The sequence below is a fragment of the Halichoeres trimaculatus genome, unplaced genomic scaffold (genome assembly GCF_033239565.1).
Source record: "Halichoeres trimaculatus isolate MK-OKI-2021-1 unplaced genomic scaffold, fHalTri1.1 fHalTri1_scaffold_2, whole genome shotgun sequence".
NCBI classification, from domain to species: domain Eukaryota; kingdom Metazoa; phylum Chordata; class Actinopteri; order Labriformes; family Labridae; genus Halichoeres; species Halichoeres trimaculatus.
The window spans coordinates 13750547-13772773 of record NW_027437180.1 but is presented as its reverse complement, the minus strand read 5'-3'; the positions used below and the strand labels follow the sequence as shown (position 1 = coordinate 13772773).

The window sequence follows — 22227 nt, the reverse complement described above, 5'->3', positions numbered from 1 at the left end:
AGCTGCCAGCCTGCCGCACACTGGAGACCTGCCAGTGAAACAATGAGCCAATTTAAGAATATCACATCCACTAAGCTTACATAACAAACATTTAGTGTAAACACCAGGTCTGTTAGTTTGATTAGACTGAAATTTAAAGGTTATGTCTTCTGAACTTGTGATTTCATAGTAAAATACTAATTCTGTTACACCACTTGGACCTTGTACAGAGAAAACAAAAATAAACAGATACAAAGAGAAAAGGAAGAAACAACAAAAGCAGAAAGAAAGCAGAAGCTTGGCTAATTGGCTTCATCATTGCGGTTAGGACTGTAAATGGAGAGGTGTGATCTGTGTTGGTTCGATCGCAGAGATTGCAAAACGATGTGGTATGCAAAATGAGAGACATGAAGTGATCCAGATTGATGAAGGAGATGAGGTGATTGAGAGGGGGGTGGGTAGGGCACGCGTACACACACTCGCACTGGCGGTGAAAGATGTCTGAGGTGTTGGCAGAAATGTGAGAGGGATGGTGGCTTTAGGAAGCGCTCATCCTTACAAAGCTAGCTGATTAACACAGCCTCACCCTGCTGCACGATCAATGGCTGCCTGGAACTGACTCTGCATTTCATCCTCTGAGAATTGAGATTGCAATGTACAATATAAATAGACATTACTTGCATAAATGAGACAGTGTGTGCGTGTGTATGTGTGTGTGTGTTTATTAGCCATCCGTAAAAGACACCTCTCTGTAATCTCAATTATTGGACTGACCTCTACTGTTTCTGCCCTTTGGACCTCGGCTCTTTTCTCTTTCAATTACCAATCAACTCTCTTGTTCTTCTGTCTGTCGATCATTGCTTTATTCAAGGCTGACTTGCTGGCACACCCTGCATCTCTGATTGATTGGCAGCACTCTTATTCAAAACTCCAAAAAAAGAAAAGGAAGTATTGACAGAAGAATCTCACTGTAATCCACTGGGAGAAAGAGCAATGCTGGAGACAGACTAAAGTTAGACTTGTTTGAGGGGGTTTCTGACAATGCTCATGTGCTGCGTGTAGGAGGAGACCCTCTGAGACATGTTTCTGGCTCTTACACGTGGCTTCTTCCATAACGAGAAAAAGAATAAATAACATACTGTTTATAATGCACAACTGATGCAGCAGTCAAAGTTCCCTTCTTTGAGGATTTTCAGGACAGACGAGTGACTGTACACTGTTCAACTCTGAAAAACACACGGTGCTCTGTGCACACTGCCTAATAAGGTGCACATGCAACTTGTTGACTGGCTGTGTGCCTCATGACTGAAGCTCAGGTCCAACTTTAATTACCACTGGAAAAGTTCTGAAAGTAACAAGCATTAAAGACATCATAGTATATAACCTGACGCTGAACACAAACACATCACTGCCTCCATTTCTGTAAAAACTTTTCAACAAAGTTTTCTATCTTGTTAAGTTGTGCTTTTCTACATCAAAACCTCATGTATTTTTTGTGACTTGGGTACCGCTCTCTTGTTGATGAAAAAAACACAGCAGCTAATTGACAAAGTCACCAGTACGAGGAAACTCTGTCTTCCAGTATGAAAGTGGGTCAAACAGGGATTAACTTCTGGCCCATTTCACCCAGAGCTTCAGCCTATAGCTTACCATGACCTCCACACTCATCCTGTCCCTTGCTGCTTCCACCCAGTAAGCTTTGGCTTAAGACCAACACCCAATCAAGCCATATGACTGCTCACCCAGTCACAGGCTTATGACCTTCTTTCACTTACAGCTGTATTTAGAAGCACGTAGTTTAGTGGAACTAATGCTGATCCTGCAACCTCATGCCCTTTACCCTCTTTCTTTCAATTACCCCCTGTGGAGACTAATCTGTTCACTCACACTTTCCACTCACCCTTATTTAGATATCAGGAGAGTTTACCCTGCTCTACCCTCTGCTGTTGTCCTGACAAACAGCTGAAGACATGAACTTTGTTTGCTTTAGCTTTAATCTTTTACTCCCTGCATTACTCTGCACATCCAGGAAACACATGTGCACTCCCATCTCATATCCATCTCCTCCATCTGACCTGGCAACCACACAGACCTTTTCACCATTTCATCAGCTCCCCTGCACTCACACACTCTCACACCTCCTTTAAATGTGGCAGGTCAATCGGATCAGGCAGCAGTATGGACAGTCCCAGTCTACATCTGGTCCTGATTAAACCACAGGGCATGAATGCCCCTGAGGCTCTGTTCAGAGGCTTATTAGAGGCACTTCTTGTGGGGGTAATCAAACACAGGTGCTCACAAGCAGCACCAGAGGACTCCCCTGGGACCCCATTTACACTACTGAGGGACTCGGAGTGTCGATGACTGGATGCCTGCTAATAAAGACACACTGTAGAGTCCTGAGACAGGAAGGGTGAGGACCATGGAGTGCAGGGTGGGGAATTCCTTCTCTTTGTAGTTGTACAAGCTCAGAGTTGTGTCGTAAAAAAACAGAGCTAAATTATTATTAACTACTTTGTTAATGCCTTCTTACTAAGAATTAGATGAGAGCATAAACAGTTTCTTGTCAAAATTAAAGATGTGAAGTTACAGCCAACAGCTGGTAAGCTCAGCTCTACATAAAAAAGAAAACAGAAGGGAACAGCCAGCTTGGTTGAAAAATAAGAAAATAATTTGCCATTGAACACTGCTTCAGGCGCTTTGAGGCCTTTCTGTTTGGTAAGGAATGCGGTGTAACCTTGGGTCGGACTTGGAGGTGGTTTCCGGGATGAAGACTTTGTTTCCCAGCTGTAGCGTAGTTTAGTTACAGGTCATATTTAGTGCTACTCACAGCCCTGTGCTCTGAGAGATGTCATTAATGTTTAACATTAGAGAATCCTGGTCATGTCCTGCCAGTCATCTACCAATCAGAGCTAACGTAACCTCACTCTTCATTTTATTGATAGACTCTCAAGTTTGAACAGACCACAGCAGAATAACTGCTGCATGTGGGCTGGAATCAACATTATTACAAGCAGCTTAACCCGTGCTTTAGTCCATACTCTTTACGGATAGGTACCAAATTAGATGTACCTACTGAATTCTGTCTGCAGCACCAATTCATGGAAAATCAAATGGTACCATGTTTTGGTACCTTAACACATCTCTGTGACTGTGAGGGAGTAAAAGGGAAGGTGATTTTTCATAGTGGACATGAAAACAGCATTGCAAGTTTCAATGCTGAGAAACAGATATTTTTATATGTTTACATATGAGATTTTATTGTAACACAAATTAATATTTATTCCTACATAAACACACAAAAGTACTGAAAATGTGTACCATTGAGTACGGATACTGATTGCCAGGTGCTGGGCGTGGGTACTGCATTGTTTCAAATGTAAAAGTGCTCTATCACTCTCCTGTTTAGCTTTCTAATGCTCTTCTGTCCTTTTTCTTCTGAACAGTTCAGCTCCAGTGTCCACCATTACTACAAAATTAATCAAAGCAAAAATAAAAGGATGGATCTCGCTGTTAAACTTTGCTGGCTGGTATCGTGTCATCAAAGAGACTTTCAGTCTAAATTCCATGGATCAGTGTTCGGGAAAATCTAACCTGACCACTGAGAAATAGCATGTTGAAAAAAAAACAATTCTGAGTTGGAAAATTTTATCATAAATTGTTGATTATGCACAAGATAATATATAAAATTGAGACTATTTCAGTATCACTTAAAAATTCCACACAGTGCCTTTAAAGCTGATTCACCAACATCAAATTTCTTGTTCAGTTTTATTACAAGGTAAAAAAGAGCAACAACAACACACTCAGATTCTCCAAACTTGGAGGCTGAAACTACTTTTTCAAACAAAGAAAGGTGAGTTTGCTTTCAGCTTTTTTTACGAGCTAAGATAACTGACTAAAGTTGGATGCTTTATCTTATCTGACAGACTGTATTTTGAGTTGACTCTGGGGAGAAAAGACGTGTATTTTACCTGGTGTTTACCTTACTTCCTCATAACATGTGTGTGCAATACATTGTGTTCAAATGAGGAGTAAACCATCAGTCAAAGTCAGCCACTCTACTGCGTGAGATTTGCCCAACAAATGGTAATGTACCTCTCAATGTCAAGTCTTACTCGAGGGGAAATACTAATTTTAACTGTGTGTGCTGTAAGTGGTCTGACTCTAAATCAAGCTGTAAAAGGCCGATAAAGGCAGCTGGGAGGCAGCAGCACAAGAGTGAAAAGAGAGACGTATCTGTCTTCCTTTATACCTGCAGGAGGACAGGCAACATATTGTTAAGCAGACCATATGGTTTATCCTGCAAACTCTGGCACATAGCTTGAGTATAATGGGTCATATCAGCGAAGTTGAAAAATAGCACCGAGCTACTGGTTTTACACCGTGCTGTCTTATTTGAGCTCTCTCTGCTATCCTTTTGACTGACACATGGACAAACTGACTGACTGACAGCCACTGCACAGTACCAGACACTGAATGCTTCTCAGGCTGAGCATCCAGATAAAGCCTCAGCTCACATCACTTCTCTGTCACTCACGGTTTCATAGGCTAGATACACAAGCAGGGCTTAGTGAGAGGAGCTGGTATGGAGACTGGGCGTCTAGTTTCCTCTAAGTTCACTTTGAGCCTGCAGAGAGAGGTCAGACAGGGTCAAAGCGTGTCCAGGTGTATGTGTGGCCTACATGGACTACCAAAGCAAACAAATGATTCACAAGTTTGTTGACATTTGTCCTTCCCACAAAGCTGTGCCAGATAAAGCTGAGGAAAAGGGTGATTCACATCCACTCCATTAATTTTGTCCTTTTTAAAAAGGCACTCTGATGCTGTCACATCACGCCAAGCTGCTGTGTCCTAAACAGGCATTGTAGTAAACAGAAACACAGATTAACATAACAAGACAATCAGGAGAAGCATTCCAGTGTGAAGGTGAGGAGACGTTCTATTAGGAAACAACAAATAAGCAGCACATGAAGCACTCATCCCTATAAACTTGGATGAATTCAATCAATTTACATTTTACAAGGCCATTACAGGCACCAGTTTAATTGTGTGGGGATGCACTGTTATGAGTTTCAGCAAGGTCGCCATAGCAATGAGTATGAGGTCACCATGGCAATGAGCTCTATATCTCACCACTAATTATGTGCACCACAAAAGGAAAAGTATGTGGTGCTTAGGCTTTTAATGGAGCTCATTTCCTGACTCTGGCAATCGCTGACTGATGGTTTTGTGACTTATGCCAAACAAGTGACTTAAGTGTAAATGGAAGTGAAATGCTTTGTCATGTTTGCTGACTCACCTCTGCGAACTGCAGCCGGCTGAAGGTGCTGCTCGGAGGCGTTGTTAGCTTGAAGTTTTTCTTAGGAGACACCCAGGTCTCCATGGTCTCCAGCTTGCTTGTGGCCAGATTGGTGGCATGGTGTTTGACCAGGTAACCCTGGAACTGGTCCGACTGGAAGTAGAGATGCACTGACACTGGGTGGCCCATCGGGAAGTACCTGGAAGAGCAACGAGAGTGAGAATCTATTAGCAAGTCTGATACCTCTTGATTTATCTGCTGTTAAAGGAAGGGAATATCTGGATTCATGTAACGTTTCCTGAGAGCCTTGGACATGCCAATGTGTCTGCATGCTAATGCTTGCTCAGAGGAGATAAGTGGGCTGTCAGTGTGTTCTGCGTAACGTGGTGGACATTAATTCAATGACCTTAAACGAAAAAACCCAAAACAGAAAACAAAACAACAACAAAAAAAATCAGTTAAAGACAGCTGTTTTACATGTCTTGTTTTTTTGCTATGTCAAAGTGTGGATAGCACATGTTTACTTGCGTAGAGTATTTTCACATTTGCAATTGACTATTAAAGTTCATTAAACATGTAATCTATTAAGTGACTGCTTAAAAATCAAAGCAGGGTTGAGAACTTCAAAACAACCAAATTGTAACCTTTTCAAAGCTAATGATGCTTCACAAAGTGCTGGTTGCTTCAGCATATGCTTTGATTCTGTGGAAGGAATGGTTAAAGAAGCCATGTGACAGATGAGACCACAGCATCCTGCAGGCTTAAGAAATTACAGAACAGTAATGGTCTGTATTGGCAGCAGATTTAGATTACTCAGACTGCACACACACACTCACACTCAGGTTCCAAACATGTTAAAAGTCTTCAAAGAAAGTTGAAGTGGGTCATCCAGTCAGCCGAAGCCTGATAGAGGTCCTGCCCTTCTGATTAGTCTGTTGTTTGTTGGTGTGTTGATTCATACTGCACAGAGGGGGGCCCTCAGGGCAGCCAGCCCAAGTGACTTCTGGAAAAACAAAAAAGGAGCCAGGGTGGGCTCTGCTGGAGAATGCTCCACAGCTGCTCTCTGCACACTGACTCTGACTTCTTCTCGCCAAGATTTCTCATCCTCGGTCTCTTCTGCTTCCTTGAATTCGTCTCCATTCCACACACACAGACCGACACACACACTCACACATGCACACACACACAATGCCCCTCCTGGCTCCTCAGTGCCCAGGGCCTCATCAGTATTCCACTAAAGGACCAGGAGTCAGCCCGTCCCGGTAAATGCTACCCTGACAAGCAGAACAGCAAATATTTACACCCACAAGGATAGCAGTGCACACTCCCTCATCTCCTGCTCCCTTTGCCGTGCTTTCTCCCTTTATCTCCCCTCTGTTTTCCCACCTGCCTTTTCCTCTTCTCTTCTTTCCTTTCCTCTCCTTTCCAACTTTCTCATTCTGATTTCTTTCCCCATCCCTTTGTGCTCACAACCTCCCCCCAGCCCAGTCATTCCCAACAGAGAGGCGGCTGCCAGTGTGGGAGGCAGTGAGAAGGGCTCGGGGCGTAGCCGGCACAGAAGCTCCATTCAGGCTTTTACTCCACGGTTTGTCCGAGTCACAGCGTGCCTCCAAAAAGACCCAATCCCGTCTCTGTGGTCTTTTTCTTGCCTGTGCTGCAGTCTCACTGTGAGGCTGTTGGTCACACATCTGAATTCTGCATGAATGAAAAATATATGGCCACACACACCATGTGTGGCCCACTTCAGATTTCAGATCAGGACTCAAAAGAGACATGAGCCGTCAAACTGTTTTTTTTTTTACAGTTTGGCTCAAGTTTTAACGACAGATTCTTAAATTATCTGACCTGATGGGTTGATGTTCAAATCAACCAAACAGAGATAATTCATACTTGTATCATATTCAACTACACTTCACTCAACCGGAGCACAGCAGGATGAATAAAAAAAGCACACAGGCTTGTTTTTTGTTTAGCTGGATCTGAACATTGCTTGGCTGCAGCTGTGACTCATTGTAACACATTATTTATGTATGAATTCCCTGATATTTTCGCTCATATACTTCATTTAACAAACCCACTCCTACACATTTAAGATTATTCAAAACCCCTTTTGCCCAGCCATCACACAGAGAATGATGAGAAATAGTGCATTATTCATAACTTCCGCTCTGTAATACCGCAGTGATTAATTTATGACTGAACACGTCACAGACCAGACAGGCCCAGCACAGACGTCTGACAGTGTGCTAAATTATGATATTTCTATTAAGCCTTTTGATGCTGTAGACTTAAATATTATATGACAGCAATGACACAAAACACAACACAGACGTGTTGGGTTGGCTCCAGTTTCTGCTTCACGTGTTGCCATAAACTTGACACATGTTCAGGGGGTTGGAAAACCTACGAGGTTGTTCAACTCCACTGCTCTGACAGCCTGATCTTAAAAGAGAGGAACCTGAAACACACTTCAAACCGTATCAATCAAAAAATATCAGCTTCTTTCATGGAAAAACAGATTTAAAGCTTGCCTCTTCAGTTTGATCTGTTTTTCTTTGACATATATCCTTGTTCCTACTGTTTAAATCCAGTTATTACGTTAAGGTAATGTGAAGTTCATGGTGTAGACACTGAGACGACACATGACTTCTTCAGAAACCTTTCTTGTGTGGATAAAAACAAAGTAGCAAGACTGCCCCATGATAAAACATCATCTTTTTGGGAGCAGACTGAATGTTTCTCTTTCATCTGGATGCTGAAAACAGACTTTGAGGTTTCTGGCAAAACTGCCAAGACAACAGTAACAACCTCTCGAGTTGTCCCTGAGTTACTATTCTTCAGAAATCAGGCACTAGAATGCTTGAAGAGTTTCAACAACTGGTTCAAGGGTTATCTCTCTCCTCATTCTGGCTGTAGGGATAAAAGTTGCATGCTGTAAGAGAAAAAAAAAAAAAAAATTATGCGGTAGTTGCCAATATCTGCTTTCTGCAGCGCTATTAGTCATTTCAGGACGGCTTCCAAACACCACCTAAATCATCCTTTTTATTACCAACATGCCTTCTCATCTGCGTTCAATTAGCTCCATTACAAATAAAAGGCAGTGAGAGAATCTGGACTAAGCTTTGTGAAAACACCATTAAATCAGCTTTACAGGCGTTCGGGCCCTGCAGACTTCATCCTGACTCACTGTTTGTGTATGAGGGCTTTCGACCTGACCCAAAGGCCCAAAGAGCTTAATGCACCTCTAATACAAATGTGGACATTCCCTTCTGTGTACAGTTAATTTCAGTCTATATATACACATAAAAATCCACACTTACAATACGTTCTTGAGTTTATGTTAACAGGAAGCAACACATACATGTTTACAATACCCTCTCCTCCCCAAAAACTAAAGGAAATATTTCAATGGATAGACAGAATCTAGCAAAAAGACCAACCATGAAAAGATTAGGGATGCACTGATCCAACTTTTGATATCCCAATTCCAATACTGATACCTGGGTTTTGGGTATCAACCAATACCGATACTGATTTGATACCAGTGTTAAATAATAACCTGCATGCCCTACAGTTCATATTTATTTTAACTTTAAGTGTTTAAATGCTAAACAGCAGTTTGGTTAAAACAATTTTTTTTAGAATTTACAGAAATGACTATTTGATTGTTAATTTTCATGCCCTGTATACTAATTCATAGTTTAGCCTTGGTGTCAAGTTCGGACTGATCTTTTCCCACCAATACCTGATCCAGCTTTTAGAGGCTGTATCGGGGCCGATACACGATACCAGGATCAAATCGGTGTATCTGTAGTCAAGATCTAAATTTTCTATTTGTAAAATTCTGCAACTAGTGACATGTTGTAGACACCAAAAAAGGAGATTCACTGCATGCTGGGTAAACATCTATGTTCAGATTTGTGCAGAAAACAATTACGTTTAATAACAAATTAAAAGAAAAAAGCAATATCATGTTTTAAAAAACTGCCTCTTGGGTATGTTCAATGAGTGAGCTAAAGTCTACATGAACAAAAACTTCCTCACATTTAAAACTCTCTTTAAATCTTCAAACACAGAAACACACATGCAGACTGTTACTGCACTGCTCTCTTTCTCTCCTGCTGTTTGACCTTTGACCTCCCAGCTTTCTGTTCCTGCTTTAACATGTAAATGTTTGGGATGGGGGTTTGCTTGTTTGCTATAAGGAGAGACTTTTTCACAAAGACTCATTTCCTGGCGTTGATAGGAATTTAAAGGGCCCACACCCTGTTTTTCATGCAAATTCATGGCACACGTAAACACACACATGCATGTAAACTGTATGTCAGCACCTTTCGCCTAAGCTGCCACTGCGCTCCCTCTGCAGCATGTAAGTGGAACCAGCCCCAGCCGATAGATGGTTTTGAGGTTTGACAGATGGAAACATGCTTCCTTTCTCGGCTCTGCTGTACCCACATTACTTTAAGGAGAACACCCACAATGCAGCAGGGTGTGGGGGGAGTGTTGGCGCTAGATTCCTCTTATAACAGAGACTTGCTAATAAGAGGTAAACCAACTCAGCTGACACGAGGGGATCAGTTCTGTGTTACCTAACAGATCTCCTCTGGGAAACTCAGTGAAACTGCATAAAGCTCTAGTAAATCAGAAAGTCTTTCAAACTTTCTAGAAAAGAAGAATATAAGTTAACAGCTCTGATGTCGACCCACACAATAATATAGCATTGTCTCACAGTGGGTCTCCATATGTCCTTGGAACAATTGCTTTCTTCCATGCTGAGCTATATTAAACTTCTCTCATCCTGCCTCGTGTGGAGCTAAAGTCTTGGTAATGTTTGTTCATTAAAATAAACGTAGCGTTGTCATCTTTAATGCTCGCTTTAGATGTTGTGCTTGTTTGCTTGATCACTTGTGTTCAAGGTGAGGTGCTTCTGATGGTTACATGGGGCGTTCTGTCAGAAACACACTAATTAGCTTACACCTCTGCTTTCTGTTGTGCATGAGCATATTTTACTTGTCACTGTTTTTGAAATCACTTTGTGTCTTGCTGTGCAGTGAAACTAAAGGAAAGCTGACCTGAAATGCTCTTACACCAGATGTTACTGAAAACATATGTCGCAGAAAACCCACACTGAGTACATGGAGCTGAAATGTTCCATCTTGTCATTAAATATGAAACCCTAAAGTGGTTTTCCCCTTTTCATTTAACCACTTGTATTAACAGCACTAAAATCATACATAATACACTGGCCTGGAGGGACAGCTTTCAATGCCATGACCCATATAACCTCATTATATCTGAGATAAACTGACTGAGTGTCATATCATGTTACGAAACGAATCGCGCTCACCCAGAATCCCCAGCTGCTGATTGGAACTGCATTGTTATCCCTTATCAGGGATGAGGCCACGTATGAAAAAAGCTTTCAGTGTAGGTTGTTGTTTCTTATGCTGACTAAGCTAAGGTGAGGCTGGCTTTAAAAACAAGCTACAGTGCACCTGTGTGAGTAGGTGTAGGCGTGTCATGATGCTGCGGTGATGAAGTATTTGCATAAGTGAAAGTGCCTGTGTTTACAAACTAACCTGCAGCTGTGATCCTTTGGGTTTCCCTGCAGTGAGGCAGCCGCACGGGCCAGGCCCAGCCGTGAGAAAGAGTGGAAGTACGTGAGCTGCGTGTCTGACAAACTGGCCACGCCATCTGGCTCATCGTACAAGTTCTCCCAGTATGAGTTCAGGCTCGGCGTTCCCTGGGGAAACGGTCCAAACAGATAGGCATCCAGCTGGTTCACTATCTCCTGGTTCACGCTGGCTTCAAACTTCCTAGCGAAGAAGGTGGGCCGCACTGTTTGCTGCACAGAGGAAGGGAGGGATGAGACAAAAAGGGAAAAAAGGAGAAGATTAGGAAATGCGGGTGTGCCGGACGGCAGGGTAATAAATGAGATGCGTAACATGTGTTTGGAGGTGGCGTGTGGGCAGACAGAAGAAAGAGAAGGTAGGGGATGTGTATGGTGGCATATTTTTCCATATGGGTCTGTGAATAATTCTTTAACACATTAAAGTAAAAGGAGTCCAGGTTTCTCTTATAGTCTGAATAAAAGAGCTTGAAATAGCTGCTGCAACATCACCCTACAAGGCAAGCTCCACTTTAGCATTCAGAGGCTATGTTCCTTTTCTTTTCCATAAACTCCACTGTCTCTCTTTTATTGAGATGCAGAATGAGCTGCCTTAATGCATTAGATCTTATTTTTGCAGTCGTGGTTTCCCATCTGGGGGTGGGATTAAGGGTTGGAGGGTTATTGAACGAACACTCCTTTTATTAAGCATTGCACTCCTCGTCAGACTCTCAAAACACATGAAAAATACATTCAAATACCAGAAGAAGAGATACTGCCTTTTAATTTTGCACATTCTCTTTTGTTGTGCGACGAGAGCCGGAGAAAGACTTCTGTAAACAAACTTTGAAGTGCAAACTTGGTGCAAAGACGAAATGAGCGATGCTTATACAAAATAACTAATTTTCCTTGGTGTCATTCAGAAATGTGTGAAAACAAAAACAAGGTCTAAGTAGTAGACGTTAATGACTGGTGAAAGCTCCAGAGGTCACATGACTGTTTTCAGGAGTACCAAGCTAAAATGATGGTGACAGCTACTTTTTGTGCTTCACATGAGTCCCTTGTCATTAATTTCAGTCGGTCTTTAAATCCTCGTTAAGACAATCAAATTAACCAGGATATGACCCTGCAGATGGAAATACATGATAACTGTCCAAAGATCATAACCATAGATCCTAACAAGTAAATTACATCTCAATGGACTGTCTGAGGAAAGGAACATGGATGCATTACTGAAGCTGTGAGTCACTCTGACCACTTTAGTGTGGAATGAGGAGTCAGTCTAGGTTTTTGACTGAAAATGATAAGGAGTGTTTTTGGAGCCCAAACCATGTGGTTTTGATCCTGAGATGTCTCTGGATAAAATTAGTCGTGTTATTCTGTGACAGGGACTGCATTTCCCATGAGGGCTTTCATCAACTCTTGTAAAGATGTGGCTCCTGCTGAAGTTTACACAAATGGAATTCAGCTGTATTTATAAAACTTTATTTCTAAACTTTCTGCAGGATACAGAGCCAGGATTTAATGTGCTGAGTATTACAATAAAAGAAAAAAAAACTCTAATCTGCTACTTCAAGCTCACAAAAGGTGATCAGACCCTACCCCTTCAACATCGCCCTTCACAGGCCTGCTGTCAGAATTAGAGCTGGGTAATACTCTTTTAGGTGCCGACCAAGTTATGTATATAGTAGACATGCACTGATTGGTCGGCTGATCGATCAGTGCCAATTTCCTTAATTTTGGGGGATCGGTGGTTGGCCCATCTTTACGTATGACACAGATCTTGCTTTTTGCTCTGGGACCTAAAACTCAGGACACTTTATTGGTGTTAGGGCTGAATGATTTTGGAAAATGATCTAATTGCAATTTATTTGGACCAATATTGCCATTGAAATTTAGCATACGTTTTTTTTTTCTTTTTTTCAACAAAACAAAGGATGCTGTCAACCAACACAATTTTTTCCTGTAGGCCAAGCCTACGTGTTACAATGAAATCAGATAAACTGATGCATGAATTGATATGAATAACTTATCTTCCACCATTAAAATCACAGTAGAACATTGACTGATTTGACTTCAAGCCTTGTAGATATGTAATAAAATTATCATTGATTACCTTAAATAAAATCAGAGAAAGGAACAAAGCTCTACAGAACAAGAGGCCTGGTATGAACAGTAATATAAAAAAAATAAATATGAAACCTGTCTTCCATGAATCTCACACTAGATAAAGTGCAGAAATGTAAATAAGACCAAATCTCTGGCTCAACCACTGAAATATGTCAACATGTGGTGTGCACTTTTTAAAAAAATGAAAAAAAAAAAAAATAAATCTTACTAATCTCTCATCAGTAACAAAACACAAACTTTAGTAAATGCACTTTAAAAGTCTTCCTTTTTTTAATTGCAGCCTCTGTGATTTGAAAACTGCACTCTGTTACATTGGGATGTCGGTTTAAATTTGATTAATTGTTCAGCCCTAATTGGTTTGTTAAGTTAATACATAAAGATTTTATTGTTTCACATAGCGGTGCGCGATAACTATCGGACCGATAGTTATCGAGCCGATAACGGGGAAATTATGACGTCATTCCTATCGGTCCGATAATATGGCGGCTAGCCCCGATAACGTGTATCTTTGTCCTGCTCTCACTGTAACACATGAACGGCCTGCAGTGAGTGATGCGTTCAAGAGGCACTGGCAAAAAAATGAAATCACAACGCTTCCTGACTGAGTTTTTTAAGAGTTTCATGCGGAAAAGACTCATTAACTTGGTCATATTGTTGTAGTTACAGACTTGAATTGGCATCCACAGTATTTTTTCACATGTTACACATAAAAAATGCAAATATAAATTCAAAAAGGCTGAAAGAAGGACTAGCAGATGTGGGAACCATGATTTTCCGTCACACCCTAAATGCATCACAACACAGCACAGCATTTTGACGTTTTAAAACAGAAAACATGGAGTCGACTGTGTCGGACTTCTTTAAAGTTTCTGAAGAAGACAGTTATTCCAGGAAAGTTCCATGAGGAGGAAAAGGGAGCAGCTTCAATACCTTAAACCTAATCAGTCACCTGAAACGTAACCATCGCTTCGACGGAGTTTTGAAAGCACGAGGACACCCGGGATGCTAAAGACGCTAATAATGTAAAGCCGACTGCAACGAATCCACTGGGACTTACTCACTTTTGAAAAATCCAATAAAATTGCCGGACATGACCCACGGGCTAAGGTAATTTAATTTTTAATTTGTTTTGAATACAGTGTCAGGTTAGAACATGTGCCATCTTTATAGGCACGAACAAAACACTGAATGAAAATCATCATCTCCAGCTCACACACTCACACTGAGTGAGATCTTACACACACCTCCGCCCCTCCTTCCTGCTGCTCTCTGACTCTGACCCGCTCACAGCCGTCATGATGCCTTCATACTGACGGTCACAAACACAAACACCTGCACTGAACACACAACTAACAGCAGAGCTGTTACAGTATGAACGCCAGAGTCCGGACGTGTAGGTGAGGGAGGTGCGTTGTTATGATGAAGTGACATGTTTTTTAAAGGTAGTATAGTATAGTATAGTATAGTATAGTATAGTATAGTATAGTATAGTATAGCATAGTATATGGTATAAAGGTGTTTCCATTGCATATTTTGTGATAAACTTATCTGAAAAAATCACCTCATGAGAGCATAAAAACTTTTATCCAAATTTGAGAGGTTTTGCAAAATTTTGGTGTCTCTATTATTATTTTTTTTTACGATGTTTAAGTTGCAGAAAAAATAAGTGAACCTCATTTACTGTAGTGAAAAGATATTCATTTGAATCAAACCAGAAGCCAGAGTCCTTTAAGGTAGATAGATAGATAGATAGATAGATAGATAGATAGACAGGAACTTCGTTAATCCCTCAGGAAGGTTACCCCAGGAAATTCAGATCGCGACAGCAGTTGCACCAAAGAATAGAACCAGCACACAAATAGAAAAAAAAATATATAGGATACAAACTCAAGTTATATACAAGCACTATACTGTTCACAGTAGCTGCAATTATAATAGTACTTTGCTTTTGTTTATAGAATTCACGTCATGATCTTAGGTTAATACATAAATGTTCGAGAGTGTGTGTTATCGGTTATCGGTATCGGCCTGTAGAAGCTGAAAGTTATCGGTTATCGGTATCGGTTCAAGAAAAAAGTTATCGTGCATCCCTAGTTTCACATGTATTATTGAACTTCTGAGAAAAAATAAGATTGGAGCATTGGTTCTCATAAAATAAAACTGTACCATGTTCCGGTACCTTAACCTATCCATGTGACTGAGGGGGAGGGAGAGTAGGTGATTTTTCATGCAGGACATGACCACAGCATTGCAAACTTATAAACTGATAAATAATCATGTTGAAATGGAAAACTTAAAATTTTTAGTATTAAACAAATTAACATTCATTACCAAATAAAACACACAAACTACAAAAAAATGGTAATGTTGAGTACCGATACCAATTACCAGGTACCAGGCATCGGTACCACGTTGTTTCAGATGTGAAAGGTACCCGTTCCTGGTCAGATTAAGTGCCCTAGTATCCCAAAACCATCTAAAACCCTGGAAATGGAGGTTTTAAATCTGGTAATGCAACCACACTCCAACATTGACATCTGGTTGTAGAGTTTCACTGTCCAACACAGTATTTAAACAGAAAACATCTTTTGGCAAATTCTTCTTCGGTATCAACCATGAGTACAAAACTCTGTGCAGAGAGGAGTTTTCCAGAGTAAAAACCTCCTGTTGCACGTTTACTTACTCCACACTGCCAAACTTTTCCAGCAAGATTCTGAACACAGACACACACATTGAAGAGCTGAATATCAACTCTGCTTTTTAACACCAACACAAATGAAATGAGGTGTAAAAAAGCCCCTATTGTTGCTGATAATCTTATCTTACTCTGAAGGTTATGAGCAGTCATCAGAGTACAAGTGACCCTGTTTCAAAACCTGTTAAACCCCCCTAACCTTCCCTGAACTTACACACAGTGCTGCCTTTTTCTCCTTCTTTCTGTGTTTATACATTCAGTCCCTCTCACTTGATCAACTGTTCTTTGTCTCCATCCTTCGTCTGGCCTCCTCCGCTCCACCCATGTCTTTTCTCACCCTCTCTGTCCCCGCCGCTCCTCTGCTCGTGTGGTTGATAGAGCATCATGAAGACTGCCACCTCCGCAGCTTGGCTTTCACACAAAGACATCTTTTCAGTCCCAGACACAAAACTATTTACTGTTAGCTACCCAGCTCTGAACACCTTGGTGCTACCTGCCAAAAAAGACACCTAATGAAGCTGTGGTGTACTCCTGCTTTTTTCTCATGCAGGGGAGGTAACTGTGGGCTCCTGCTGTGGCTTCACACGGCGCCAAATGATTCTTTAATCCTCAATGATTGGCAAGAGATAGATGGGAAAAAGCCAGCATGGGTATTTTCTGTTTATTTTCGATTAAACTAAGGTGTCAGTGTCAAGTACAAATTTCAGCCTGTTACAGCTCACCTTCCTGCAGACCAACAAACAGATGCAGCTTTTTCTGGAACACATTAATAACCAATTATGCCCGGAGACACCAGAATAACCCTCTCCAGAATAACCCCTCCTCCAGTCTGTGCCTTCAATTTCACATTGAGGAAACTCGACAGTTGTACCTTGAATTATTTCTCTCATCTGCAAACCAAATTGGAGCCTACTTCTCCCGTCTGTATCTTTTCCAATGCACAGGTTCAAAGGGAAACTGAGATAGCGCGCTCAAAGGAATATTAAGTCCTATTAATACCAAGGCCTGGCTGGCTTCTGAAAAGGCTGCCATGTTCCCAGGGTTGGACTTAACTGATACCACGGTGCCAACATGACCCAGCGGTGGTGCCAAGGACCTGTGGTAATGTGCTGGCACTGAACTGCCAGAGACTGAGGCGAGACAGCCGGCAGACGGGCCTGGCAATGGGAGGAGTGAGGTCAGTGCGAAGGCTTTGACTAGTATGAGAAGGACAGGGGGGCTGGAGTGAGTCACGGCTCTCAAAGGAAATGACTTGAAGTGATATTAACTGTGGCAGAACGTTCCCGCTTTGTAGTGCAGCTTTTACTTTTTAGGAGCACATTAAAAGTCAAACTGTGATACCGACTTTCTCTGGGGTCCTCGAGTTGCTGCCACTCATTCTCTTCATCCAGTTTCACTATAACGGGCTAGCTTACCCTCCTCTCCCCCTCTTACTCAAGGCAAAGAGGATCTAATTACCGTTATTTCCACCCCCTTTTCCAGGGTCACACTAATCGAGACATAATTTTGCACATATTGATTGTTAAAGCTGAAGGAACAGGCTGAACGCTGAGGAACAGAGGACGGATGGTGAGGGCAGAGAAATTGGACACAGCTGATTTTTCTATAACTTGCTGGGACGTGTCCTGGTGGTTTACTTTTCTAACAGTGGGTTTGTGGGTCTGACGTTATCTCTAACAGACATCAGCATTTTATCTGGATCACACTACTTATAGGAAATTTTACTCTTTTAAATAAGATAAAGTGAAAATAAACTTCAAAATGATGTTGAGATTTTCACAAACTTATTTTCTGCGTTTATCTTCTTGCACAGGCTTTCATTTTATATTCTATGTGTATCTGAGAAAACCCCTGGGGTTCTTGACTGCTCAACTTCTACTCTTTTATTCTCAAACCGGTGAAATTCAATAGCAATCAGATACTAAATTGTGATTTCTGTGTGTCTTTTATAGTCAGCTTTTGTCCTTTATGCTATGTTTTCAAGTGTTTTTCCTTGAGCTTTTTCTTTGAATCTTCTGCAGATTTTCTCTCACCCTTGATAATCTTCCTTCTTGTTTAAATTGAGAAAAAAACAAAAATCCTGTTTTTCATTTTGTGGACACCAGTGTTGGGTTGTCACCGAAATATAGTAATATATTACTCATTACTTTTTACTCCTTTAAAAGTGATATTATTACTTTACTTATTACTCCCTGCATAGGTAAAATATTACCCTAATGATTATTTTGCTTTTTTTACACCCCACAAAATTGGTGATTGTGTCTTTTCTTTTTAAGATTTGGAGTTTTGACATGGACTCTGTGTGAATGTGGTATGTGAAATTACAGGCATGCGTGTTTTTTTCTCTTATTGCATCAAAGTTTCACGTTTTTAAACACATCTGGTTCAACTCAGAACTAGAGAGACAATTTTTGAAATCCAGTCTAAGTTGATCTAAGTTGAAAGAGACCTAGTTTTGGGACACAATTTACATTTGACAGAGATGCTGCCATCATCTTTCCCCGTGACGAAACTAAAGCCATGGGCACATTTCCAGCCGTTGAATGTTAAAGTGTACAGTTTCATTTTTTTGGCGGCAGCAGTGGCTCAGTCCATAGGGACTTGGTTTGGTGATCGGAGGATTGCTGGTTCAAGCCCAGGTGCAGACCAAGATTGGGGATTGGGCTGATAGCTGGGGAGATGTTAGCTTACAATTCTGAGCACTGTTGGGTGCCCTTGAGCAGGGCACCAAAACCCCCCAATTGCTCAGGCGCGCACTGAGTGTGCAGCGCCATCACTCTGACCTTTCTGCTGTTTGTGCATGTGTGTGTGAATATATAGCATGATTCAGAGAGTAAAAAAATAAAAAAAATATGGTATAAAACAAAAACAAAATCTTCTTCTTCTTTTTTAAGCTAGCCAGTGTTGCCAGGTAGCGGTATACAGTATAACACTAATTGAAAAAACAAGCGCACCAGAAAAAAAAAAAAAAAAAAAAACACAAACGAAGAAAAAAAATGTGATAGAGCCTAAAAGATGCTTGATTCTGCAGCAAAACTGTACACCTGGCAACCACACAGCTGTCTACCTTGCTGCTCTGCTGACATGAGCAAGAAATGAATCTGCAGATTGTTATATTTTAAACCATTAGTGCGTGAATAACCGCAGTAAAAGAGTTGCGTTTTATTTCTTGTGCGAGAAACTGTATTATGATTATTGGAATGTCAAGAGTAATTTGTGACACAACTTGTTACTGGTAAAACTAATATTATCATAACATGTAACATTGGGGGTGACCTGTTGTTGATATGCTGAGTTAATAGCCACTGATGAGATCAGGATGAAAAAAAAAAAAGCCGATGTTGGGGAAATACATGTATTGATTGGTAAATTCTGTCCTGAACATCAATGCAATCACTCCCTTCATTACTTCAGATCTCTTTTACTCATGCTTTCAAGAGAACTTCAACATCTAAGCTGGCTCTTTGAAGTCTTTGGCAGCTCTCTTTAAAAACATTTCTTATCATTCATAGGTTATGAGTTACCTAATTTGCATAGTTTAAAGAAAATAAACTTCAAACACAGATGGAAACACACACATAAATTATGGATTTTACAAAATGTTGATATTAGACGAAGGCTAATGCCTCCTCTCAGTTTTATTGGCAGCTGAAGTCTCATCATCCTAAGTTAGGAGCTTTGCCTGCAGCTCTTTCTCTGTGATGTCTTTCTTGCCAGCAGTCAGAGAATTTAAAGATACATTTCAACCTGTGCCATCAGTTGGAATTACACAAGACAGGGACTCGCTCCTGTTGATTAAATTCTCACCATCACTCCAACAAACTCCTTAAACACATTAAAGAAAAGTTTCATACGATGTATGATGAGACTTTTTTTCTACCATGCAGCCTCAGTTTGCCCCTGAGAAACTCTTTGTGTTTCATGATAGAGTTATTTAGAGCGCCTACAGAGAGCCCTGACCTGCTGCTGCCACTCGCTCTGCTTTGGCCAGCAAGTGATAAAAGGTTGCAACGAAAAGAGATTTTCTCCACATTACTGTTCTGTGGGTGTTTTTACCTGGAAGCGGTGGAAGTCTGCAGGTTTGAAGTCATTGGGGGAGCATCCACACCAATCCACAATGTGCTTGTACTGGCACTTACAGCCCAGTTTACGGTTCCAGTTGGTAATGCGCAGGTTGTTATCCACCATGCTTTCACAGTAGGCGCTGTTCTCGAGCACAGTGTGGAAAAATGACTAAGGCAAAGAAACAGACAGAGGGGGGCAGAGGGAGAGAAAAGAAGCAGAGGCAAAATTAGAAAATTGTATACCTCTTATTTTTTACACCATTCAATTTGTGGAGAGGAAATAGAGTAGCAGCAGAGAATGGAGATTCACAGAAGCTCATGATAAAAATCCAATTTCCCCACAGAGTTCACTCAGTTCTCATCCAATCCGTGTATACAGACTGTAACTCAGCTGCTGCATTTTCTCACAGATAGAAAGAAACAAGCATCTCCTTTTTCTACATGCTATGCAGTGATGCTGCAAACCTGTGCGTGAGTGGAAGTCAAAGGTTAGGAAACACCACTAACATGTAGAGGTGAAGTGTGTGTTAGTGCCTTTGTGTTACCTCGGCAGGCAGCAGCGTGTAGGCGTAGAAGCGCTTCATGTTGGTGACCAAATCGTCCTTCGAGTTGATGACATATTCGACGAACATACGATTGAGGAGGAACCAGTCGGACCCTCCGTCCACTGAGATTCCTTCGGGGATTTTACGGTCACCAAGCCTCCACATGTGAGTGTCGCACTCAAAGAAGAGACGGTCCAGACCTTGCTTACGTATAAACCTGGTGAGTGAAGACAAATAACATATATAAAAAGGCTTGGGTGAAAATGGTCAAAATTAAAAAAAATATATGCAATTAAAAAATTGAAAAACTTTTATTGATATTGTTTACTTTTTTATTAATAACTCTTTATTTTGGTAGAGGAGTCCTATTACAATCATTAAGTGACACTACAACTGTTAAGCTGAAAGTGAAATCACAAAGAATATATGTTACAAAATTAAAATATGTATGTATATAAATAAAAATTAAATATATAAATTTATTTGCTCGATAATAACTTTACAGCAGGACTTTTCCAGTTATTTTAAAGATTGTAAATTTGAACATTAAACTTAACATTTGAACAGGGGGAGCTTTCCATTGAGTTGACACAAGCTATGATACACAGATATATACAAGTAACAAAATAAAACAAAATAAAATAAAACAAAATAAAATAAATTAAAAATAATAACAACAAATACACCCTTCATCGGGTACATTGAAATAGATCTTGTATCTTGCTTTTTTGATCTTGTGCGTTTTTTTAAATATGTGTTCAGACAAGTCTTGACAAAATTAATTTGTACAAGTAAGGCCGACTCAGGGTATTAGGGCTTAGATTATATAGACATTGGCCTGGAATAACAGGACAAATGTGTTGTTCACACTTTGTAACTCCACACTTTTATCAGCAACCAGAGGAGTGGCACCCTGCATACATAAAGGCTGCTGCTGTTACGCCTGCGGACGCATCAAGTGTCAAATGAAAGGAGTCAAATTCAGGTCAGACGAGTCAATCTGCTCCCTCGACAAAGTCAAAGTTATTCCATTGACCTTGTGGCTCACATGCAGGTGATGCTTCAGGAATGCACTCATGCATTTTTATCGATTTTGGTTCTTTTCAGGCATCAACACAGAGACTTTTAGCAGCGGGTCAGTGAGTTTGGTTTTGTTGTTGATTCTGAATTAAAGCAAGAAGAAAATACAGCCTCTCTCTTTCAACACACGGCACTCAATAAAATACCGTGACTGCAAACACAAAAAGGTACCGCTGACTCAGGCTGACTCATGCATCCAAGCTGGATGTATTTTTTTTTTCATTTCACATGTTTGAGGGTATTTTTGCCCACAGAGGCGGCCCGTGATTGGTTTGTCAGTGGGTGGTGATGAGGCAGGAAGGAGAGGGTGGCAGTGGAGGTCGGTGGCTGCAGGAAGGGGCCCTCAACGCAGCAGTGACCTCGCCAGCTCACCCCACCAAGAAGGTTAATTAATAAAGCCACAGATGGAAGCTAATTGTAATTTGATTCAGCGACCAAGCTGCTGCTGCTGAGAGTGTGCGGTGTGAGCACATAGGTGATGCTGTGGGTGAGTAATAGAGCGTCAGAGTGTGAAGATTAAAATAAAGTTTAACAACTTGGCGTCTCACCTGGCGTTGTCTCTGCCGTGGGACTTGATGAAGTTCATGTCTCTGTATTTAGACAGGAAGGCCACCAGCTGGTGGTTGGTCCTGAAATAGAAAAAATGACTTCGTTTTGACTGTGAAACATATGGTGACACCTCTGGAGGTGAGTTTCCAGTACAACTGATGCTATGGGTATAATTTTGGATTAGAGGTGAAGTGTGGAAATAAAACCACCTGTTGCTGACTTCTACAGAATCAGGATCAGCGTATGCTACAAAGTCAAAAGCTAGACTTTTCTTA

At 41.0% G+C, this 22227-nt stretch overlaps 1 protein-coding gene across 1 annotated transcript in view; it reads right to left on the bottom strand.

The window, feature by feature from the left end:
* Nucleotides 1–22227, bottom strand: part of xylt1 (xylosyltransferase I) — a 95935-nt gene that overhangs the window by 9301 nt on the left and 64407 nt on the right. The window contains exons 5-9 of the mRNA XM_074682156.1: nucleotides 21952–22032; nucleotides 20324–20540; nucleotides 19771–19947; nucleotides 10861–11126; nucleotides 5282–5480 (exon numbers count right to left, since the gene is read on the bottom strand). Coding sequence (XP_074538257.1) covers nucleotides 5282–5480; nucleotides 10861–11126; nucleotides 19771–19947; nucleotides 20324–20540; nucleotides 21952–22032 — 940 coding nt within the window. The remainder of the gene's footprint in view (nucleotides 1–5281; nucleotides 5481–10860; nucleotides 11127–19770; nucleotides 19948–20323; nucleotides 20541–21951; nucleotides 22033–22227) is intronic.